At 46.8% G+C, this 16,971-nt stretch overlaps 1 protein-coding gene across 1 annotated transcript in view; it reads right to left on the reverse strand.

Moving 5' to 3' along the window:
- The window catches only part of LOC139758131 (rhotekin-like), a 126,643-nt gene extending 123,893 nt beyond the window's left edge, over window positions 1-2,750 (reverse strand). The window contains exon 1 of the mRNA XM_071679268.1: window positions 1,550-2,750. Within this exon, the coding sequence (XP_071535369.1) occupies window positions 1,550-2,485 (936 nt within the window). The 5' untranslated portion in view covers window positions 2,486-2,750. The remainder of the gene's footprint in view (window positions 1-1,549) is intronic.
- Window positions 2,751-16,971: the final 14,221 nt, after the last annotated feature.

Raw genomic sequence — 16,971 nt, forward strand, 5'->3', positions numbered from 1 at the left:
GAAGGAGGTAGTCAGAGGACAACCAGAAAACACAACATGGAACTAAACAGAAACTTGTCAAAAAATATGTGTGGCAATCCATTCATGGTACAAGAGTGGCGAATGCATGGGATAAAACGAGTGAAGACTAGTTAAGGCAGACAGGATACAAGGAGAAACTTGAGCTGTACGATAGAGACTGTTCAAAAGATGGGAGGGCCCCATGAAGGTAAAACTCCCTCCCCGTACTGTATAAACACGCAATGACACATGTGCAAATATAAGTGAGAACAAACCTTGCTCCCATTATAATTCAAAAAGGTAAATACAAATAGCTATTTACACACACACACACACACACACACACACACACACACACACACACACACACACACACACACACACACAACCCCTAGACTGAGCAGGAGTCGCCAATCATCGTAGACCAAGCAAAACATCTCAGACCCTCTACGCTCTCTGTAATTCCTTAGCGCCACAGCTCACAAGATGAGTACGGGATAGCAAAAGACATCACAGATATATGGACCTCGGCACCTGAGGTCATCTGACTCAGCATCTTGTGTACATACACGTACGTCCCTCTCTCTGTACCGAGTCATGGAACTCCAGCCATGCATGCACGAGAGACGTCAGTCAGCATGTCTACAGTCAACCAAGCCTGACCATCGTGCCCACCATTCCTCTCTGACTAACACAGCTACATCACCATCCTCACATTCCCGACACTAAGGCTGGTCTAACCTTACTCTACTGACAGTCATGAGGGTTACACATGACCGAGTGAAGACAAGACATAACTCATGTAATCCACACTTCCAATATGCCGACGACCTGCGGACGTACAGCAAGCGTGGCCCGGGATGAAGGTGTTGTACCCAAATCATGATACAACCACGTGGGGTCATGACCACACCTGAGCTCCCTCATCAGTAGTGAGGCAGTGTACAGTACGAGGCAGGCCGCCCCGCACACTGTCCACCACACAAACACCACACTTAGCCTCCGCCCCATCCACATTCTTCATGGTAGTTACTCTGGAGTGTGGTAACAGCCTCAACCTGTCTCTCCCCTCACGCTACGCTGCTCCTCTGCCGTATTCTTTCCCCTCCTCTCACTCACACACACACACACACACACACACACACACACATACACACACTTTCCCTTACCATCAAAATATCCGCCTTTTCCTTACAGAATGTAAGAACCTGTCAACAGACGCCAAGGCAAGAGTTGGAGCACTGAAGGAGGTGGAGAGCCGTGGGCCATCACGACTTCACCACCAGACGGACACAGCCCACCCTGGCGGTCACCAGCACCCTGGCCAGTCACAACGTCTTCAAGATGTAGCACATTAATCATACAACTTACCTTAACACCAGCTTCATGACCGCCCTCAGCACCCCTCCTGCCTCACACACCTCTATGTATACAAATTCTAGCAAGTATCACCACTTTTCGATTGGGCCGAGATCGACACTGTAGCCAACAGATATGGAATGATCCGAGGTGATAGGGGGCGCTACCAGCGGCAGCAGAGGGAACTTACCTTGATGTGTGCTCGCCTCCTCCAGGCTGGCGTACGGCGGCTGCCCATGCCTAGCCGCTGCTCCTTCAGCCGTAGTCTGGCCATGGCCGCCTGCAGCGTCTCCTTGATGTCACCATCACTATCCTCCTCCTCCTCCTCCTCGTTCTCTTTATCAGTATTCTTGTCCTCTTCCTCCTCCTCCTCATCCTCCTCCTCAGAGGACGACCCGAAGTAATCCGAGTCCTGCGCGGCGTCAAGAGGGTGTGTAAGGTTTGGAGTGGGCGAGGCGGAAGTGAAGGAGGACTCTGAGCGAGAGCTGAGACTGTAGTCGCTCGTGTTGCTCACCTTCCTCAGAAGGAACAGATCAGAGTCGTCGTCTTCCTCGGCCGCCTGGGGCGACCCTATCGGGTGGTCCTGGGCTCGGGTGGTGCACAGTGCCCGCCCACACGCGCCAAGGCTTACCACAGTGCTGTATCGCCGTACGGGAGTGCCTCCCGCGGAATCTGCGCCTTCTTCATCCGGTGCCAATGCCTTGTCACTGTCCCTGCCCATCACCGTTATCACTGTCCGGTGCACCGCTTCTCCCCCTGCCATACCATCATCCGCCGCGCCATCGTGGCCTAACTCGTTACTGATAAAACTAACGGAGCATTTGCGTCCCTTAACATCACACTGACTACCACAGGCCTCACCACAGGAACACGTCTCCCGCGCCACAGCCTGGTCTGTGGTGGTGGCGGTGGGTTGCGTCATCACAGGCGCGGGCGGGACGGTGTCGGTGGAGGCTTGGGGGTGCGTAGAGTGCGAGGTGGTTGCGTTAACTGCGCTTGGTTGGGTAGCGGGTGTGGGCGGTGGGTGTCCATGGATGACAGGGCCGGCCTTCTGGCTGAGGGAGATGCACACATTGTAGAACATGGGCCGCCCGCACGGCCACGAATCACACCCGATGCCTGACATGATGGCTTGTGTCCGCTCTCGCCACCACTCCCGCCCTCAGATCCTACTCACCCTCCTGAGTCTGGGGGAAACGCTCACGTGCCAACGCCAACTTCTGCGATTAGGCTTCACGACCCATATGTCGCATCTACGACTTTTGACTAGATTTTATGGCTTCTCTATTGCCACAACAACTCTTGGTAATAAATAGTCTTTGCTGCACCAGTAACTTATTCTTTTCAAGGTCTGACGCGTTCACCAATAACTTCTGAATCTTTTCTATCACTTACAGAATAAAAATATCTATATTTTTCAAAGTATAAGTGCAAATAAGTGACCAAATAATGCCACACGCGACCTGACAGTCATCAACCAGTCACTCACTCAGTTATACAGATCAGTCGCCTAACAATTTTCACAGGGACGGAGAAGGCTTTAGCGATAACATGGCACTAGTTGGTCACGTACACATGGTTTACATCACTGGAGATATACCTTACAAGCTTCACCAGTGGCTCCAGGATAATTTCAATAACGGAATAAATATCAAATAGCTTAAACACACCAATAACTTACTTTGGTTCAATAACTTCACCAATAACTTACTTCACAATTAAGTCATTTCAAAGTTCACCAATAATATACTTCAAAGTTCACATATAAATTACTTAAATCCACAGATAACGTACTTCACAGCTCACCATTAACTTATTTCTTCAAGGTTAACAAATACGTCACTTCAATCCATTCATAGCTTGCATCAATTTTCACCAATAATTTATTCAAACTTCGCCAATAACTTAAAGATCTTGCAGAGATCAACTTAAATAGTTCAATAAATAATTGAGAATCACATTAGCAATATCAGACTCCTGTATGTAAGAGGAAAGACCGGTACATTATGTATATATTCCAGTAGCTCTACATATCACGGAAAAGTTCACCAAATAAAACGACGCCAACACGTTACGAATATCTAAGAAAACGTTGACGAACATAGTTATTAATATCCAGAGGCTGAGCGGAGCGCCTTCAACAGTACAGTATATAGTGATCCTGGCATCACGCAGCCATGTCGGCTGCACAGTGCAGGGACGAGCCTGGCAGGCCACACCCAGTGCTGTGCTGTGTTTGGTACCCTACACACACACACAGAGTTGTAACCGAGTTAGCAGATCACACGTCCCACGGCACACATTTCACACACGTATGTACTAGAGCCGTGGCCAGGCGCCGGTCAGTAACAAGCACTATGAGATGGTCTGACGCCCAGCAAAGCGTCACCCTCAAGCACGCGCGGCGGTGCGATCCTCAAAGAGCTGGGTACAATCCTCGACCCTTGCGTAAGACCTGAGTCTATGGGTCAGTACCTAAGTGATGATGTCTGTGTGATACCGGCTGTGGTGGTGGTTCTGATGGTGATGGTGGTGGTGCGAGTAAGAGGTGTGAGCGGGTGTGGTGATGGGTGTTGTAAATGGAAGTGATTGTGTAGGTGTGCTTCTGGAGGTGGTACCCGCCGTAGTGGTGGCGGTGGTAGTGGTGTGGGAAAGCCTACAACTCATTTGCCCACTGGACACTTCCCCCCTGACCCACTTAAGACCACTCCCGCCCACTGCAACACTCGGCGCTGCCTTCTAGACCAGTGGAACCCATCTAATAATTCCTCACCCCACCCACCCTGTACATCTTTTATTTTTTTCTTAAAAGAACATATCAATTCACTAAGCAACTCATCTTTTAAAAACTTATATAGTAAAGTTCTTTCAGCGAGGTTCATGATACGGTGTGAGACCCGTGATGCGAGACCAGTGCCAGAGTAAGAGCCAGGATGGTAGTGGAGTATGGCACCATACCGGCCAGCCGGTACGTGTGGCCTCACGTATGACCATACCCTCACATGGTCAGTACCAGCACGGACACAACATGACACGCACTTAATTCACAGGTCCTCAACTTATGGATATATATATATATATATATATATATATATATATATATATATATATATATATATATATATATATATATATATATCACGAGAGGTTACAGGACCCTTTTCATGGGCCTCTAGTAACTCTTGACACTGCACTCATGAGAAGATGAATTAACTCTTTTGGAACACGCGGGTCTTTAACAAGACTGTACATCATCTTGTCCTCTGACGATGATACAGTCTTGCCCAAGCCGCTTCTTCCTCGCGGTGCAACCACAAGCGGGCGGAGTCCGGTAACATCACGTGAAAATTATAAATCCACACAAATATGCATTAGGGTGAAAGGTGTGCAAGGGTTATAGAGAATATCCAGAGGGTCGATGTGCTGGACCAAACCAGGGCCTATGAAGCAACCAGAGATTTTAAACCACGGGAAGGTACGCCAGGTCTGGTGGTGGACCAGCGGGGGTCTGTGGTTTCGATGCATTACACATGACAGCTAGAGATCGGATGTAAGGGAATTAGGTCTTTTCTTCGTCTGACCCTGGCGCTACCTCGCTAAACGTGAATATCAACAATCATTCAAAAATACATATGAATACACACTGGACAACAGCTGTGAATAACCCTCTGTTAATACTGGAGGAGCACGGGCGGGCGAGAGGTGCGCTGTGGTCCCCACCAGACAAACACCTAGTGACTCACACACCCACATGCACACGGGAACACTCTACCACCAACTGTGAGACACAGACAAACAAGGAAACACACACGGCTAGACTCTCTAATACACACGTAATGAAACAGACAAAACACGCAGCCTCACAAAAGAACACACACACACACACACACACACACACACACACACACACACGTCCTACATAAGGCCGATATCAGAGAGAATACGCTTCTCTAGTATGGTTACCGAACTTAAAGAAGCACAATGAGCTATTAAAGATTTTTCTGAGAAGACTATGATGATAATACCGGAATCATGACAGCTGCGCCAAAGCGCCAAGCTAGAGGCCTTTAACTGAACTAACACGGAAGAGGAGTGAGGAGTGACCTAATCACAACCTTGTAAGATCTTAAATCAGGCTGATGATGTAGACGTGAACAATATTTCGAGGGATGTAGGGACAGGACAACCAGAGGTTAGAACATGAAAGTAAGCAAGAAATGATATAAAAGATATAAAGAATTCCAATCATGACGTAAGTGTGGGAGATGAATGAAATAAACTAGAAAAGGAGTTGGTATATGTGGAGAGCATACAGAGATTAAGAAAAGGCTCAAGGTATTGGGGCCCCCACGAGTGTAAACCTCCCTCACCGTTCAATAAAAAATAGGTAATTAAACACACACACACACACACACACACACACACACGCGAGAAGAGCCACAATAAAGCCACGGTAGTAGCCCCAAACAAAAGCCTGACCCTAAGTTACCTGCGGCAAGGCAGCAGACACTGAGCGTAACGGTAGCGAGCGAGAGAGACAAGAGCCAACAGGGACAGCCAGCACACTGTCTGTATTGTTGTGGTGTGAGGAGGTCAGCGTGTGAGGCGCTCAGCACCCGCAGGGTTGCCGATGGCCAACACAGGCCAAGAATAGAGAGCGTTTAATGTGGGCGTTGTTAACGCCGGTCCGACACCAGATGCCGACTATACATACACACAGCCAACTCACGCACTAGCACTTCTTTCACCTCCACAACAGTTTACTCTCTCCTGACCTGAGATTGACGGACTGCCCTTGGTGGATAATGGGGGGAGAAAAAAGTACTTGCTCGAGGCACTAACAAATGTAAGCCGTGTATAAAACAACATAACGATATCGAGTATTATACTGGGAATCTAAACTCCACGCAACAGAAAGCTGGATACAAAGAAAATGTGACCGTAGATCAAGGTGAGGAGTGATGGCAAAATCTAAATATACATGAAGCCATCATAAATGTAACAAAGTAATCATGAATGTAATAATATAATCATAAATTTAACAAGTAATCGTATTTCTACTGTTAAGTAAATGAAAATGTAATAATATACATGGAGGAATCGCTAATATAATAAGATATGGCGAACTCGTTAATATAATCATACATGTAATCAGTGGTAGTCTTTTTTCGAGTCTATACTTCGTCTTATTTCCTACAGACACTACACGTACGTCAGAGGCAATCCTACGGTTCCCGAAATGGAGATTCCTAGAGGAAAACAAATATGCCTCAAGTATGAAGCTTGGCATCTGACACCATCATGGCCCGACACTGATCCTGGGACATAAGGTCGACATCCCAGCAGGTCTGCCGCGCCTAATACACCCGCATCATCCACGTCTGATCATCAACCGCAGACAGGTTTCGGTTGCTCATTATGCAACATCAGAGTGGCGACCCACCGTGTTGCAGAACAATGCAACAACAGCACACTAGCGTTTTATCTTAATGACCAAGGTGATCACATTACTCATGAGTGATTATGATTAATAGGTGTCGCTCATTACGATCTCAAGACCCGGAAACCGGTAAAGGAATGTCGCACACCGGCCCAGTCGTTACGAACCGACGGGATCTTATGTGACGAGGTGGTCCGGTGGTGGTGGGAGGGAGGCTCGTGCCTCCAGCAGCCGAGGCTGGGTGAGGCGGCCCTCCTGACCCAGGGTGAGGTGTGGCACACCCGACACCCACACAGCTGAGGGAGGGCCATCTCGCCAGACTCACCACCAGCAGCGGGCCAGGCGAGCCTCGACTGTGAGTGTGGCCAGGGCTGGATGCGGCCAGCCCTCACCAGCCACACGGTACACGCCCAGCCACACCGTGGCTACAGCAGCTCCAGCAACAGTTACAGGTCACACTGGTCATGGTCTGACGCCCAACAGGCGATGGCAACACCTTCTGCTCTCCGCCCAGACACTCCTTCACAGCCCCTTAACGTACCATGGATTCCACATCTTATATCATTACTATTACTATCATGAGCATCAATATAAAGCTTCCTATAACATTATCTGTCACACTGAATCATTAAAATTATGTCGGTATTGTGGCATCATAAGATGTAACACGATATCCACCGTGTGGAGAGGCCACACGAATCATTGCCTCACTACCAGAGTCAAGACACGCATGACTGACACACTCGGGTATATACTCACTCACGAGTAAAAGGTTACCCCTCTGTGACGCTGTATCATCGTCTGCTGACGAAAGACATTGTGTCTCGTTGAAGAACTTTAAACTCAGGAGTCCATCACTCCCAGCTTATGGAAGTATCGCGACCTGGAAGGTACAAGCCCTTCAAAGAAAGAGGCCGGGGGAGGTGTCGTGTGTGTATATATATATATATATATATATATATATATATATATATATATATATATATATATATATATATATATTATTTTCCCATACTTGATCGCTGTTTCCCACGTTAGTGAGGTAGCGCTAGTAATAGAAGGGCCACATTTGCTCGCATCCGTTTTCGAGCTCTCATGTGTAATGCACCGAAGCCACACACACACACTTGTCCACCGGAACAAGTATCAAGATGACAACATCACCATGATAACCAGTACCAGTATGAGTCGCTCCACCAGAGACGGCAGACGATGTGACAACCTCGATCACTAGGACGCTGCTGTACATCATGCCGTGAGGCATGACTGATGGTGGTCCAGCAGGGAAGACGGAGCCACACACCGTGAGTCCAACATCTCCTGCCAGGGAGGGATGGCCACATACGCTCCCTCGCCTTCAGGTTGTACGTAGCTCTTCTACCGCTGGAGCCTGGACACCTCCGGACGAGATGACCACAGGCACCCCCAATCCCACCTCATAACACGTGTCAACACCCTGGACGCCGCGTCCCATTAACACTAACGATGGTTTATCCAGAATCCTCACCACACAGACACAGTCTACAGCCACGGGATAACGTGCATGAGTCCACACGTGCGTCCTGCAATCACGGCCGACCGCTAAGGCAGCACTCGAACATTACCATCAAAACCTTCACGTTACTTCAACGAAATCTTCTGTTTCACTGGTAATAGGATTCTAATCAAGACAGTCTCTGGGCTAAATGTGTACGTAACACTTTCTCTGTCATGTGGTCATGCATGAAGCACAGGAGGAGCACGAGGAGGCTCACGACGCCATGAGCATCACCAGTAAACATCACTCAAGCTTCTACGTGAACGAGAAATGCGTTCAGGTGCGTGACACCATTCCTAAAGTATTTAAGATATTCTTATAAAAGGTTCCACAGGACGGATTAACGTAAGGCTCCCGGGCAGCATGTCACACGTGCCAGGCGGAGACAACAGCCAGTCGGGCAATACGAGGTATATGACGTCAGCGGAGCACAGTACCCAACGCGAGGGCGGTAGCGGCGCGCGGCGCACACTGGCGGCACGCGTGGACTGCTGGCCGCAGCAGGACGTGCGCTGCGGAAATAACCTTGCTGGCGGTGGTTCCTGGCGGGAGGACGCACCTCGTAGTGCTCCCCCACCCAACCACCAGAGCCTGGCATCCAGTCGTCTCAAGGTCACACTCCTCCCCAGTGTTTCCACACTCCTCCCCATCCCCACACCATCCTTCTTCCTCCCCCTCTTCCTGTGTGTGCGTTTCATGACGAGTTCTTTAACACAGCAGCCATGACCTTACTGGCATCCACCACCGCCTCCGTGAACCACTCTTCTTACGTGACCACCCCAATCGCAACTACATTATTCCATCCACAGTCAAGATATATATATATATATATATATATATATATATATATATATATATATATATATATATATATATGCGCAACATCCTTTCGTTGTATATCAACTGACTGGTACATCTCTCTCTTGTCTCTCCGAGCCCTGGTGATGTGATCATTACACGAAGGAGCACTTGGGAACTTATCGTGTTTCATTTCCCTGAGGTAAGAAGAGAATTCAGTTGATCACGCACTCAATCACGATCTCTTGTACATTAACTGACAGTTATATATTTCTTGCATCTCCCCCTGATGATGTGATCAATAAACGAAAAAGCACTTGGGAACTTATCGTGTTTAATTTCCCTGTGGTAAGAAAAGAATTTTGCTGATCACGCGCTCAATTGTGATCTCTTTATATATATATATATATATATATATATATATATATATATATATATATATATATATATATATATATATATATATGAAAAGCACATGAAAGCCATTATCAAGAACATATGACATTATGTTTACATATACAGGAGAAACGATTACATCGCTCTGGCCAGTGAAAGTTCCTCACACAACACTGGACCACAATCCGTTATACAAATCTGCCAAGTGGGCTCCATACAGACACGAACACACGGACAGGGGAGGGATAGCACTGTGCTGTCCCCCCCTCAGCCATCAAGGAGATCATGGAAACCACGGTATCAGGGCCTTCATCATCAACACTATATCATACTACGGCACACAAGGATCACCAATGTATCTAATGTCTTCCGTGGCTGCGACCTTACGGGAAGTAGATTTCCTAAGTTTCCCCAGCAGGAGGAAGTGAATTCTTAACGTGCGTGTGTCACGTGCCGGAGCCTCGACCAGTACCGCTTCCACCACACAGCTGGACATACACAACACGCATATACACAAGGAAGGTAGGGATAAGATACTGTAAATGAAGATAGGGATAAGATAAGTAGATGAAGATAGGGATAAGATACAGTAAACGAAGATAGGGATAAGATACAGTAGATGAAGACAGGGATAAGATACAGTAAACGAAGATAGGGATAAGATACAGTAAACGAAGATAGGGATAAGATACAGTATATGAAGATAGGGATAAGATACAGTATATGAAGATAGGGATAAGATACAGTAGATGAAGACAGGGATAAGATACAGTAAACGAAGATTGGGATAAGATACTGTAAATGAAGATAGGGATAAGATACAGTAGATGAAGATAGGGATAAGATACAGTAGATGAAGACAGGGATAAGATACAGCAGATGAAGACGGATAAGATACAGTAAATGAAGATAGGAATAAGATAGAGCTGATGAAGATAGGGATAAGATACAGTAAATGAAGATAGGAATAAGACACAGCAGATGAAGATATGAATAAGAAGCAGTAGATAATACGGAAGAAAGGCTGGAGGGGAGATGCAACGGGGGCCGGAAGACTGTGATGGAGACGAGAGAGAGAGAGAGAGAGAGAGAGAGAGAGAGAGAGAGAGAGAGAGAGAGAGAGAGAGAGAGAGAGAGTTGGTGCGAGACATCCGGGTAATTAGACACCTGATGCCGTGGAATATGACGCAGACGATACACGAGAAAGAAAGAAAAAAAAAACGTCTAGGGTGATGGCCAGAGAAATACGGAAATAATTAACATGAACAATAAGATCATATATAATGACAACGGAGGCGAGGAAAACAGGAAATCACGACCTGATGAGGACTAAGAAGGAGCGGCAACAGGAAGGATGATAGGTTACGGGTTATCAAGCTTGAGCAACCCAGGCTTCGAATCTTCAGCCGACGTACTGGTGATAATTTAACAGTAGCGCAAGGCTGCCTCCTTCCTCACCCTGCTCGTCGCTATGAGATCACGCCGGGACGTCAACACTGGCAGCAGCAGGAACAAGAAAGATCCCGGCACTCAGTATGGACAAAAGCCCAAGTACTCAACGCGATTACCTTTTTATCTTACATTTTCCTCGGGATAACCTGAAGCCTCATCACCACACAATGGTCTATCAACACTCCTTCACGCGGGCCAATCAGACTTAACAGTTTTTTCCATTATGCTTCAACTGATTACAAACCAACTTGTCCGACAGTCGTCAAAAAAAAAGACGCTGTGCTCTTCAAGTCCGCGTGCTCGCACGTGCAACACACCCTCCCTCTCCTAACCTCCTCCTTTTCATCAAGTTGGAGGCTCCGGTCACGGACAGAAGTACACATCAAGGCCGGGTTTAGGAAGAGTATTTACGAATTTTGGAGGAACTGTAAAACCTGTCTTACAAAAAGTGGCGGGTTATAGTTACCGGTTAAGACATGAGAAGGCAGCGTGCTCCTAAGCCTCAAAGTGTTGGGAAAGAAACAGTTCTCAATATGGCCCATCCTTGAGTTGCCAACGGTCACACATTAATCATGTGACGCGCGGTCTGCCCAAAGTTAGGGGGCACATAAGCAGTCAGCTCTCGGGAGCAAAAACCAGATTAATACCTATAGAAGGGGAAAAGTGAACCAACACTGCAGAGTAGGGCAACAGAATCAAGCTTTTAAGTTAGCCTGGAGGTGTTGGCAAGTCGCTCTCCTTTTGACTTTGTGAAGTAGGATGCAGAGCTACGACCACCCCACCCCAGATACGAGAGCAAAACTCCATAAATGGACGGATCAATCCTTTGTAAAAACGGAGCAACTGTTCGGAAGAAAAGAAATTCCGGCAACTAAACAAGGACTCCCAGTTTCTTAGAGGTAGACTTAAGCTATTTCCGTAACTTGGGGTTTCCAAGATAGTGTGGATGTTACAATAGTATCAAGTATGTTCAGCGAGTCAAGAGGTGAAATTACAGGATCGTCGAAGGAGGGAGGAAAGTTGTGAGGAATCTTCGAGAGATATGGGCAGAAACTGAGTCTCGGAGGCATTAAACTTAACCAGATATCGTCTATCCCTCTGAAAAATCCTGTCCAAGTCTGACTTCACCGAGGAAGATGTGTTGACATGAGACTCAGACATTAGTAATACACGCAAGAATATCACCAGTGGGTCTTGCATTACGGAAGTCATACTGGTGATCGGAGAGAAAGACAGAGATTCAAGATGTCCGAGGATATGGAAGTTGAACGAGGGATTCAAAGGCTGGAAATAGCAGATGTCAAAGCAACATGACGATTGTCAGAGGAGTCAGAACGGTGACCCTTCTTCAGGACCGGATGTTATCTATATGTCACCAAATGAGTAAGGAATGTGTATGGGTACGAGTGTGTCTGAATGTTGTAAGTACACAAATGGATGAGTGTGTCTCCTGACCTCCTCACACACACACCATAATCCCCCAAGAAACACAACATCAAATACTATACATTTCTCCAGTAATGAGACAACAACAGATAAGGAACCAGCAACACCAGCGGGACTTCCATCATCAGTCCTTGCCAACAGCTGTTACCCACGACACCAATCCGATCTCCTGCTCGTACAAACAAAAAATAAAAATCACCAGCCAAGGCAACCAAGAGGTGGCCATCACACACAAAGTTTATGTCTGCTTCAGGTACGTCATTTCCATGTTCAAAAAAGAAGAAAAAAAAAAAACTTCGCCCGTGATGCATATCATTAATTCATCTGACGAAGTGATAAAACGACAGGTCGTGGCCTCGTGGAGGACGAAGCCTGGACGACAGAGTTCCTGGTCGCCTTACCGATGTTTCTGAGAAAGACTCCGGCGGCTCCAACCTGCGACGCTGACACGACAAAGAAGTCATCATCCACAGACATGCCAAGTAAAGACAACGTAATCCTATCCTGCTGAGGTTTACGTGCTATGCTCTGATCCTCTCAAGGTAAACAAACCTATAGCTTTCATTACCATCTCAGACCACAACATCTTCAGTGTGGTCATAACCCCAGTGAGGTGGTGGTGGTAAGTACCGAAGTAGCAATATTTCCTTCCTCTCATTGAGTACTTCATGATTCACTAGTACTTAAGTACAGAGAAAATATACGTGTACAAATGGTACTTTTCCCGGACGTGTTTTTACTTGCTAGTGAGAGTTCTGCTTCGGGGCCGAGATGCACCAGCATGACAAACCACCTTCCCTCCCGCCACCAAGTAACCACACGTCTAGTGATAAAGTAAATGAATATTTTCTTTGTAAATATTCTTGTCGCGTCTAATTATAAATCAAACGAACATTTTCTATGTAAATATTCTTGTCGCGTCTAATCATAACTCAAACGAACATTTTCTAAGTAAATATTCTTAAGTAAAAAAAATAGGATAAACGCATATCATTTCCTAATGTTCTTAAGTAAAAGTAGCGAAAATCCGATGCATTTGGGTAAACGTAAATTCCCAACTAATCTACTTCAGTGGAGTAACTTAGTATCGTTACTTCGTTACTTACCACCAGTGCTCCACTGCCTGGTGATCAAGAACCCACCCATATGCTGCCTACTGCACCCACCTGCTACTACCACGAGTGGCTAGCGCGGCCCTAGAGTCTCATGTAATGGACGAACACGAACACTATGCTTAAGATTCGTGGTTACCAAAAAGGTTCACTGTACCATGAAGTGAACTCCAGGTCTTAAAGATGAGCAAGTGTCATACAAGCTAAGACTCATTATATGACAGTCTTCACACAGGAGGAGGCTATGTGGCATTGGAAACTGATGGTCTGAGTTACAGAACGTAGGCACCGGAATACACTGCGAGGCTGGCTGGCTGTCCCCTGGTGACCATCTGGGCAGGTTGTAGAGTAGAACAATACTCCTCACCCAGATTCGACACATCAACACGGCCTCCTCCAGGGCGAGATATTACGTTCAAATACGAGGAATTTCTACAATGATATATATATATATATATATATATATATATATATATATATATATATATATATATATATATATATATATATATATACAATCCATCCTAAAAAAAAAAGCCAAGATACCAAAACAACAATATTTACATAATCTTATCCTTTCAAGGGAAAGGGACCACTACAAGCTATATTGCAATTATGTACCTTCACCGACAATGGGTAAGACCTCTATATAATATAAAGAAAGTACACGACTTATTACTGGTTCGTTGACATGGTAAGTTTTAATTCTCTCTCTCGTTAACCTGCACTTTATATTAGGCAGGTGCACCTCAAATACATCCCTTATAATGCGCATTTCAGACATTCTAAGCTTCAGTGTATACAACCCGGCAACAGGTAACACAATAACTACTACTTAGTAAACACCTTTCCAGGCAGTACCTCCACGGCTACTGTTACTGTGTTCTGCAGCGCACTGGAGCTGAGCGGGTTTAACACGACTTACGTAAGCTTACTTAACGACGGTATGATAGCGTGACCCGGGCCATCATATGAACCCAGAGGTCGGACCATCGCGTTGAGTGGTTATACCACTCCAGGTCCACCACTTCCCGTCTGGCCTCGTAACAACGTACGGCGGTGTAGCTTCCTATATAACGTAGACGGTGGTGCAAGGCTTTTCATGCTTGGGTCAATCCTCCTGTGTCAATATTTCCACAATGTGCTGGTCTCTGCAGAACTTGAATGTCGTCCAGTTTGAGATACACAGTCACTGTTAGTATTATTCTCACGAAATGACGTGGATATCGCCTGCTCCCCTCCCCCTCAACCATCACAAAATGTATCGACAGTAACCCCGCCTCACCCCACGAGCAGTCAAGTCCCACCCACCCTCACGAAACGGTCTTCAACATCCAAATGCAACCTGCTGTAGCCTCTACACTCTCTGTGGTATCACATATTCCTTACCTGGTCACCAAATACAAGATAACATTCTCTGGTAATTATCAAGACTTATTACCATAATATCCCTCGTTCATTCATTTACTGTAACCACCACCGCCCGCCCACACCACGGGGAAGTGACCACCATACAAACTGACCTACATATATTTGGCGGCCTTCATGTGATAATAGTGGACCAGTTATACTCACCCACCCACCTACCTACCTACCTACCAGTCTTAACTAACACTAGGGATCGCCTCACCCAGGCGAGTCAATGCGGCCAGCCACCGCCGCCGCCACACTGGCCTTAGGTCAGGCAAGGTCACCAAACTCTCCCATTCAAGCGACCAAGGTCACCCGGTGTGTCGGCAATGCACGAGGCTCCGGACACTGACTCACTTGAGGAAGGAGAATTCCTATCGTCACGCGGCGGGTGCTAAATACCACCAGCGGAGAAAAAAAAAAAAACAGAAGTGTGTTTATCTAAACAGGTTTTCGAAGAGCTAATAAATGTAAAGGGTACACGATGGTTCAAGGGTAGGGTCGGCAACCATGCTCCTTGCTCATGGCTGTTTAGTCGTGGTCAGGACACTGCCAGGGCCTCCAGCTGCCCCAGGCATACAACCAGCTCCACGGTCGACCACCTCGTACCCTCCCAGCTCACGCTAACCACAAGCTATCCTCATTCACACTTCAGCCAGACTTACCTCTACTGACGTCTGACTCCACACTCTACACTTCCCGCTGACCAGCCTATGACTCACACTTACGACTGATAAGGGCAGAGCTGCGTCACGTTGAAGACCATCCACCAACTGACACTGTACAGGAACTGGGTTCTCACAATGATCAGTGTGATGCTGACTTTAACCCCCCCATACTAACTCGGATCTCAAATTCTACTCACTAACTCACACTGACTCCTCTCACCCTGACCAATACTGCTCAAACATTATGCTCGCTCTCACAGCCAATCTATCGTGGGATTATAAAGATTAAGTACCCGAAACGCTGACCATTTTCTCCAGCATACCATCCGAGCCGAGGAGTGGAGTGACCCAACACCAACCCGGCCCAGTACACTTCCTCTTCAGTAACACACCCTGATCAGCACTACGCCCTCCTCACCTGACGGTGGACTGTCTTAATACTTTAGTAACACCTGATAACAAGAAAATATAATGCTATGTTCGACAGCTGGCCAGCACACAAACAGGTTGTGGCTGGCGTCTGCCCCGTTGTACACGCTCGCCACCAACACACGGTTGACGCATACAATGCAGGCAGGTTGTGGCTACCGCCGCGCCGCATGCGTCGTAATCACTGCGGCCTTGACCCACAGCTGCTGGGGATGGCCCGGCCACCTGAGCAGGTCCTCTGGACCAAAGGTCCCAGACATGACGACCTCGTCCATATTTCCACAACATTCCGCCGGGAAATGAATGAATGGAACATCACAGCTTCTAAATATATATACATTATGGTTGTGATTTTTCTTTTTATGTTGGAGGCTCCAGTCACGGATTAAAGACCACATCAAGGCCAGGCCTTAGCGGATATATAGAGAAGTTAATGAAAGGGAAAAGAAGCGACAAAGGAAAGTATTTTTACGAATGTTAGAGGAAGTGAAGAACCTATCTTTCAAAATGTGCAGAGTCATAAGTGTTGGGAAAGACACGGGGGACGGTACAAACTTCCAAAACTTCAAGAGGAAGGCAAAGTTAATAACACCGTCCACCCTCGAATTTCCAACAGCTTGCCGAGGACTGCGTGGTCTAGCTAACGGTGGGGGGCCAGTTCTCGGAAGCAAAACCCAAAGTAATTCCTGTAGATGAAAGAAAATGAAACAATAATGCAGCAATGGGCAAACGGGTCAACTTCACAAGTTAGCCTGGGAGAGTTTACATGTCGGATCGCTTTCGACTCTGTTCAGTAAGAATGCATGGCCAGAACCACCGCAGTTGTGAGAGCAGTACTCCATCCATACAAGGACGGATCAATCCTTTGAATAAACGGAGCAGCTTTACGGAAGAAAAGAAATTTCGACATCTTAACAGGACTCC

Source organism: Panulirus ornatus, chromosome 29, assembly GCF_036320965.1.
Source record: "Panulirus ornatus isolate Po-2019 chromosome 29, ASM3632096v1, whole genome shotgun sequence".
Lineage (NCBI taxonomy): Eukaryota > Metazoa > Arthropoda > Malacostraca > Decapoda > Palinuridae > Panulirus > Panulirus ornatus.